General features: G+C 65.9%; 1 protein-coding gene across 1 annotated transcript in view; it reads left to right on the top strand.

Moving 5' to 3' along the window:
• Positions 1-2,299: 2,299 nt before the first annotated feature.
• The window catches only part of EMIHUDRAFT_104918 (hypothetical protein), a gene marked incomplete at both ends in the record, with an annotated part of 5,326 nt that continues 761 nt past the window's right edge, over positions 2,300-6,864 (top strand). Inside the window, 11 exons of the mRNA XM_005763549.1 lie at positions 2,300-2,881; positions 3,137-3,295; positions 3,344-3,361; positions 3,410-3,484; positions 3,558-3,653; positions 3,723-3,827; positions 4,211-4,331; positions 4,388-4,431; positions 5,023-5,154; positions 5,419-5,704; positions 6,205-6,275. Coding sequence (XP_005763606.1) covers positions 2,300-2,881; positions 3,137-3,295; positions 3,344-3,361; positions 3,410-3,484; positions 3,558-3,653; positions 3,723-3,827; positions 4,211-4,331; positions 4,388-4,431; positions 5,023-5,154; positions 5,419-5,704; positions 6,205-6,275 — 1,689 coding nt within the window. The remainder of the gene's footprint in view (positions 2,882-3,136; positions 3,296-3,343; positions 3,362-3,409; positions 3,485-3,557; positions 3,654-3,722; positions 3,828-4,210; positions 4,332-4,387; positions 4,432-5,022; positions 5,155-5,418; positions 5,705-6,204; positions 6,276-6,864) is intronic.

Genomic DNA, 6,864 nt, shown 5'->3' with positions numbered 1-6,864 from the left:
GGTGGCAGCGGTGGCAGCGGTGGCGCCGGCGGAGGAGGGCAAGGCTCTGGCGGCAGCGGCGGCAGCGGCGGCGGCGGCGGCGGCTGCGGAGGCATCGGCGGCGGCAGCGGCGGCGGCGGCGGCGGCGGCGGCGGCGTGGGTGGCGGCGTGGGTGGCGGAAAGGCGGGTGGCGGCGGGGAAGGCGGCGGCGGCGGTGGCGGCGAGGGCGGGTGCGGCGGCGGCGGACGAGGAGGCGGTGGCGCCGAGGGTGGCGGCGGTGACGGCGGTGGCGGCGGCGGGCCTTGCGGAGGCAGCGGGGCGGGCGGCGGCGGCGAGGGCGCGGGAGGCGATAGAGGCGGGGGCTCGGCAGGCGGGGGGTCTGGCGAGGGTGGTAGAGCCGGCGGCGGCGGCGGCGGCAGCGGAGGCGGCGGCAGCGGAGGAGATGGAGGTGATGGTGGCGAGGGAAATGAGGGCGGCGGCGAAGGAGGCGACGACGGCGGCCAGATCCCCCGCGATCTGGCGGAATGGATGATGGAGCTCCACTGCTCCGGAGTCCTTTGGAGGAGCGACATCGCTGCGCCGGAGAGAGTAGAAGCGCGACGGCGAGGACTTGGCGAGGAGAGATTGCGCGGGCACGAGATGCAGAATCAGGCCAGTCACCGTTCACAGCCTTGTTATTGAGAACGTCCCATGGCGCTGTGCGCTGGTCTGTGAGTTCACAGCCTTGTTATTGAGAAGAAATATGATGTAACATACAGTCTGTTGCGGGCATTAAGAAAGCGTCCCATTAAGAAACCCTAGCAAGCAATTTCCGCGAAAATCTAAGAAACCACGGCGCGCCGCAGGCGCGGCCCCAAGAAAGGGCCCACACACGAGTGTGAACAGGAGCCCCGCTCAAATTTTCTCTTCGCCTGCGGCGCGCGCACTTGTCATTTTGCCCAAGTCTGCGGTGTTCTGGGCGGTGTGGATGGAGGTGTGTGCGTCTTCCTGTCATCCCAAGACTGCTGACTGGCGCATCGGTCCAGCGCTTCCTTATTGTCATTTTACCTAAAGATTCCTAGATCCCGGCTGACCTGGGGTGCCGGCCGAAGCTAAGAAACCACGGCGTGGGGTGGGTGGGGTGGGTGGAAAGGCTTAGAAACGGCGGCGTGCCGCGGGATCCTGTTTTCTTAGTGCCCGTAACAGACTGTACTTGACCCCCCCCCCCTTGGCGGCCTTGTGATTTTCGTGCGAAACGAGCGGATCTCGGCCCGCCGTCCTCCGCTCGCGCCGGCCCCCCATGCGCTCACGGGGCTGCCCGACGGCGCGGGCCTCTTGCCGATGGACCCAGCCGAGGTGCCCGGCCAGTCGGAGCCTCGCCGCGGTAACGTAGCGTTGGGCGCGGTGGGGCGCGCGAGCGGCGCTTGTGCGTGCGTGGCATGTGTCTGAGAGTTTGCGTGTGCAGGTGCGTGCGAGAATGGACGGTAGTGCGAGAGCTGGCGTATCGGCGACAAAGCAGATCCCATGGGTGGGCAGCGGGTCGGTTGGCCTGTTTTTGGCAGCCACGCCCGCGGTGCCTTGAGGGCTGTGGATTCGTCGGAGCTCGCCGTTGCGCCCAACCACCTCGCCCTCGGCGCTAGGCGGCTCGCACGAGATGTCCTGCAAACGATGCGCCCCAGGGAGGGCGGCCGAGAGCACGTCCGCCATGTGCCTCCCGATCGCAGACGTTACAGTGCTCGAATCGGTTTTTTTCAGGCGACTCTTTCCTTTGCTCCTGATGCTACAGAGGGCGACAGCGTTTGTGCCCCGTTTGTGCCGCGTCCCGTGCCACCGAGTTCATTTTATATAGCGACAGCGCGCTGACTGACACACCACCAGGTGGAAGAGTCAAGAGAAGCAGTGGGCTGCGTTCTTTGAGATTCTGGTGTCCCAATCGTGGCTAACCTCGGAATGGTAAGAGCACTATGGCTGTGCTTGCTGTCTCCTACACACACACCACAGCCATGTCACCTAAGGAAGGATGGCTGAGCTAGCTTCACTCACACACGCATGCGGCCCGCCACCTCGCGCATACTCGAGTATTACGTGAACTAGCAACTCCGTGCACTGACGGTCGGCCGCCAGAAAACACGCCTGCGTGGATCGCGTCACACCACTCATCGCTACCCAACGCGGCCAGAGGATATCCAGAAAGAAAACAAATAAAAGACGGATGGCAAATTCTTCAAACCCGCCGCGAGAGCCAAAACGGTGAAATTCTTCACGCCGGGGCCTATCGGTACGTGCCCGCGCGCCGGGCTCGCAGCGTGCCACTGCTGCCGCTGGCCGCGCCCCTTCAACTATGTCCGCGGACGCTAAGCTCAAGGCCGACGTCGCCGCCTTCCTGCGCTCTGGTGGCGCGCGCACCTCAGCGGAGAGCGACCCGTTCAATGAGCCCAACGACTGGGAGCGTGGCCGCGGCGGCAAGGGTGGTGCAGGCAAGGGCGTCGGCAAGGGCAAGGGAGGCGGAAAGGGAGGCGGAAAGGGAGGCAAGGGAGGCGGCAAGGGCGGCGGCAAGGGCGGCGGCAAGGGCGGTCCCGACCCGTGGGCCGTGGCAGAGGCGCGGGGCTCGACAAAGCGCGAGGCGGCGGGCACGCTCGCTGCGGCCGCCAACCTCTCGGAGGAGGCGCTTCGGCGCGCGCCTCCGATGGCGCTGCCCGTCTGCTCCGCCTGGTGGGAGGAGGGCCTGGTGGCCGCCGCTTCCGGCGCTGCTCCGCTCGGGGCATCGCGAGCCACAGAGCTGCGGGCGAGGGCAGAACAGCTGCACGAGTCGGAGCAGCAGGCGTTTGCGGCGGCGCAGGCGAAGAAGCACGGCAGCGACGCGCGCTTCGTCGCGAAGCTCGTCGCCTCGGGCACCATCCGCGACCGCCTCGCCGCCCTCCAGGTCCAGATCCAGGAGTCGTCTTTCCACGCTCTTCCGTCCGTGCGGCAGCTCGTGTCGCTCGCTCAGCGCCCGCGTCCCGAGATCAAGCTGCAGGCGGGACTGAGCGCCGAGAGTGTCCGAGACGTGCCCGAGACTCGTCCGAGGCTCAGACGGACTCACAGAGAGTATCCGCCTCGCAGGCGGTCCAGATCTGGGGGAGATCTAGGGGAGATCTGGGGAGATCTGGGGAGATCAATGAGAGTGTTCGCCTCGCAGGCGGTCGAGGCGCTGCTCGCCGTGTTTCTGCGCCAGCTGCTGCCTCCCGACCGACCTCTCGTCCCCCTCGAGAAGCAGCGGCTCGGCGCGTCCCCTTCGGACAGGGCGCTGCTGTGCGCGCACTACGAGGACCGACTCAAGGCGCTCTACGGCGAGGCGGTGGCAGAGCTGTGAACAGGGTCTCTTCACACCTCTTGCTGTGAGCAGGCGCTCTACGGCGAGGCGGTGGCAGAGCTGTGAGCAGGGTCTCTTCACACCTCTTGCTGTGAGCAGGCGCTGTACGGCGAGGCGGTGGCGGTGGTGAGTGCGGGCGCGGCGTCCAACTTGCCGCATCTGAAGCAGCGGATGGTGAGCTGGCTGCACGAGGCACTGTCTGCGAGGCCGGAGCTGTCGAGTCATTGGCGACGGAGCGACGCATTAGGTGAGCGGGCTGCACGAGATGCTGTCCGCGAGGCCGGAGCTGGAGCACTCTTTGCTCCCTTCGCTCGTCAACAAGCTGGGCGACCCAGACAAGAAGGTCGCCTCCCGCGTCACGCACCTCCTGGGCTGAGGAACTATGAGTGATTAATGACTGCTTCAATGGCAGGTCGCCTCCCGTGTCACGCACCTCCTGGGCCAGCTCTCGCAGTCGCATCCCCCGATGAAGCCGGTGCTGCTCGCCGCCGTGCAGCGGTTTGTCCCTCGGCCGAACGTGGGCGAGCGCCGTAATTAATAAGTTCATCCTTAATCATCAGTTATTAATTAGGTTTGTCCTCCGGCCGAATGTGGGCGAGCGCGCACAGTACTACGCGACTATCTTCATGAACCAGCTCGTGCTGTCAAGGGCAGAGGCGCCGCTCGCTCCGCCGCCGCCGCTGGATGGCCTCTCCACTCAGGACGAGGACGAGGATGAATGATGACGCCACCCGCCGACACCCCCGCAGGCGCCGCTCGCGCAGACGCTGCTGCTCGTCTACCTCGCGCTCTTCGCCTCGCGCGCCAAGGACGCGGGCGCGCTCAAGGCGGCGATGGACTCGCGCATGCTCCCCGCGCTGAGAATTACTGATGAATGAGCAACAATTAGCTATTAATTAGGCGGCGATGGACTCGCGCATGCTCTCCGCGCTGCTGAGCGGCATACACCGCGCCGTGCCGTTCTGCAGCGCGCCGGCCGAGCTGCTGCTGAAGCAACTCGGCGCCTTCTCTTCCGCTGCGAGTGTCTAGGACGGTGCCTAGGACGTGTCTCAGAAGTGTCTAGGACGTGTCTCATAGGCGCCCTCTTCCGCTGCGCGCACGCCGCCAACTTCTCCATCACCGTGCAGGCTATGAGACACTTCCTAGACGCTTCCTAGACGCTTCCTAGACACGTCCTAGGCGCTGATGATCCTCTCTCACGCGGCCATGAGACACTTCCTAGACACTTCCTAGACGCTTCCTAGACACTTCCTAGACACGTCCTAGGCGCTGATGATCCTCTCTCACGCGGCCATGAGACACTTCCTAGACACTTCCTAGACGCTTCCTAGACACTTCCTAGACACGTCCTAGGCGCTGATGATCCTCTCTCACGCGGCCATGAGACACTTCCTAGACGCTTCCTAGACACTTCCTAGACGCGTCCTAGACACGTCCTAGGCGCTGATGATCCTCTCTCACGCGGCCATGAGACACTTCCTAGACACTTCCTAGACGCTTCCTAGACACTTCCTAGACGCGTCCTAGACACGTCCTAGGCGCTGATGATCCTCTCTCACGCGGCCATGAGACACTTCCTAGACACTTCCTAGACGCTTCCTAGACACTTCCTAGACGCGTCCTAGACACGTCCTAGGCGCTGATGATCCTCTCTCACGCGGCCATGAGACACTTCCTAGACACTTCCTAGACGCTTCCTAGACACGTCCTAGGCGCTGATGATCCTCTCTCACGCGGCTCGCTTCGACGACTCACTGACGGACCGGTTCTACACCGCGCTCTACGACGCGCTGCTGCACCCGGACCTCCCCGCGTCCGCCAAGCTCGCGCTCTTCCTCAACGTCGTCTACAAGGCCGGACGAGCCGAGATTGCGCCGAGATTGCGCCGAGATTGCGCCGAGATTGCGCCGAGATTGCGCCGAGATTGCGCCGAGATTGCAATCTCTCTCCCAACGGCGAGTCCACTCGGACCAGCGGCGCCGAAACTCGGCGACACCGCGGCGCGATCTCGGCGCAATCTCGGCGCGATCTCGGCGCGATCTCGGCGCGATCTCGGCGCGATCTCGGCGCAATCTCGGCGCGATCTCGGCGCGATCTCCGCGTCTTAGGCGATGAAGTCGGACGCGTCCGAGCTGCGCCGCGCCGCATTTGCCAAGCGGCTGCTGCAGCTCTGTGCGCACGCGACGCCCGCGCTGGCTTGCGGCGCCCTCCTCCTCCTCTCGGAGGTGGCGCGCGCCGCCCCCTCCCTCCGCGCGATGATTGCGCAGCCGCAGATCGCAATCTCGCAGCCGCAGATCGCAATCTCGCAGCCGCAGATCGCAATCTCGCAGCCGCAGATCGCAATCTCGCAGCCAGCCGGCGCCGGCGCCGCGGGCGGCGGCAGCAGCAGCCGCGGTAGCAGCAGCGGCGGCGGCGGCGGCGATGGCAGCGGCGGCGGCGGCGGCGGCTGCGGCGGCGGCGGCGGCGGCGGCGGCGGCGGGAGTGGCAGCGGAGGGGCGGCGGCGGCGGCGGCGGCGGCGGCGACGGCGGCGGCGGCGTACTCTTGGAAGAGCCGCAACCCGCTGCATGCGAGCGCCGACAAGTCGCTGCTTTGGGAGGTTGCCGTGCTGTCGCGCCACTTCCACCCGTCTGTGGCGCAGTTCGCCTCGGCGCTCGCAGCTGGGGAGGCAATCTCGTACAAGGGCGCGCCTTATCTCGCCAGATCTCCGCACACCTCCCCAAATCTCCCCACATCTCCCCACATCTCCCCGCATCTCCCGCCAGGCGACCCGCTGCACGACTTCCATATCTCCCCGTATCTCCCCACATCTCCCCTTATCTCCCGAGCAGGCGACCCGCTGCACGACTTCCACATCTCCCCGTATCTCCCCACATCTCCCCACATCTCCCGCCAGGCGACCCGCTGCACGACTTCCAGTTGGGCTCGTTTCTGGACAAGTTCGTCTTCAAGAACCCGAAGCGAGGTGTCTCGGCAATCTCGGCTAAGCTCGGCTAAGCTCGGCTAATCTCGGCTAAGCTCGGCGAATCTCGGCGAATCTCGGCGAATCTCGCCGACACTGACGCCGTGCTAATCTCGGCTAGTCTCGGCTAATCTCGGCGAATCTCGGCTATTCAGGTGCGTCGGGCGGCGGCGGCTCGCTGATGCAGCCGGCGGCGGCGGCGCCGTCGCTCTCGCTCTCGCAGCCAGCGGTGGCGCGGCAGCTGGCGCAGACGGCTGTTTCCCGCGTGCCGGCGAGAGATTGAGCCGAGATCCGCCCGAGATCCGCCCGAGATCCGCCCGAGATCCGCCCGAGATCCGCCCGAGATCCGCCCGAGGTGAGGCGAGGGCGGGCGAGCCTTTTTCCGCTCCACGCAGCTGTCGCACGCCCTCTCTTCGCACCCTCCCTGCCCGCCCCTCCTCTCTTCGCACCCTCCCCTGCCCGCCCCTCCTCTCTTCGCACCCTCCCCTGTCCGAGCGTCGATTCAGCCCAACGACCACCGAGTCTTGCAACGGTTTGTACTCGTCGACCTTAATCCGCCCGTGGACTTCAGCCCTGCCCGGTCATGCTGCGGTC

This window comes from Emiliania huxleyi (genome assembly GCF_000372725.1).
Source record: "Emiliania huxleyi CCMP1516 unplaced genomic scaffold EMIHUscaffold_63, whole genome shotgun sequence".
Classification (NCBI taxonomy): Eukaryota; Haptophyta; order Isochrysidales; family Noelaerhabdaceae; genus Emiliania; species Emiliania huxleyi.
This window is presented reverse-complemented; position numbering and strand designations above follow the sequence as displayed.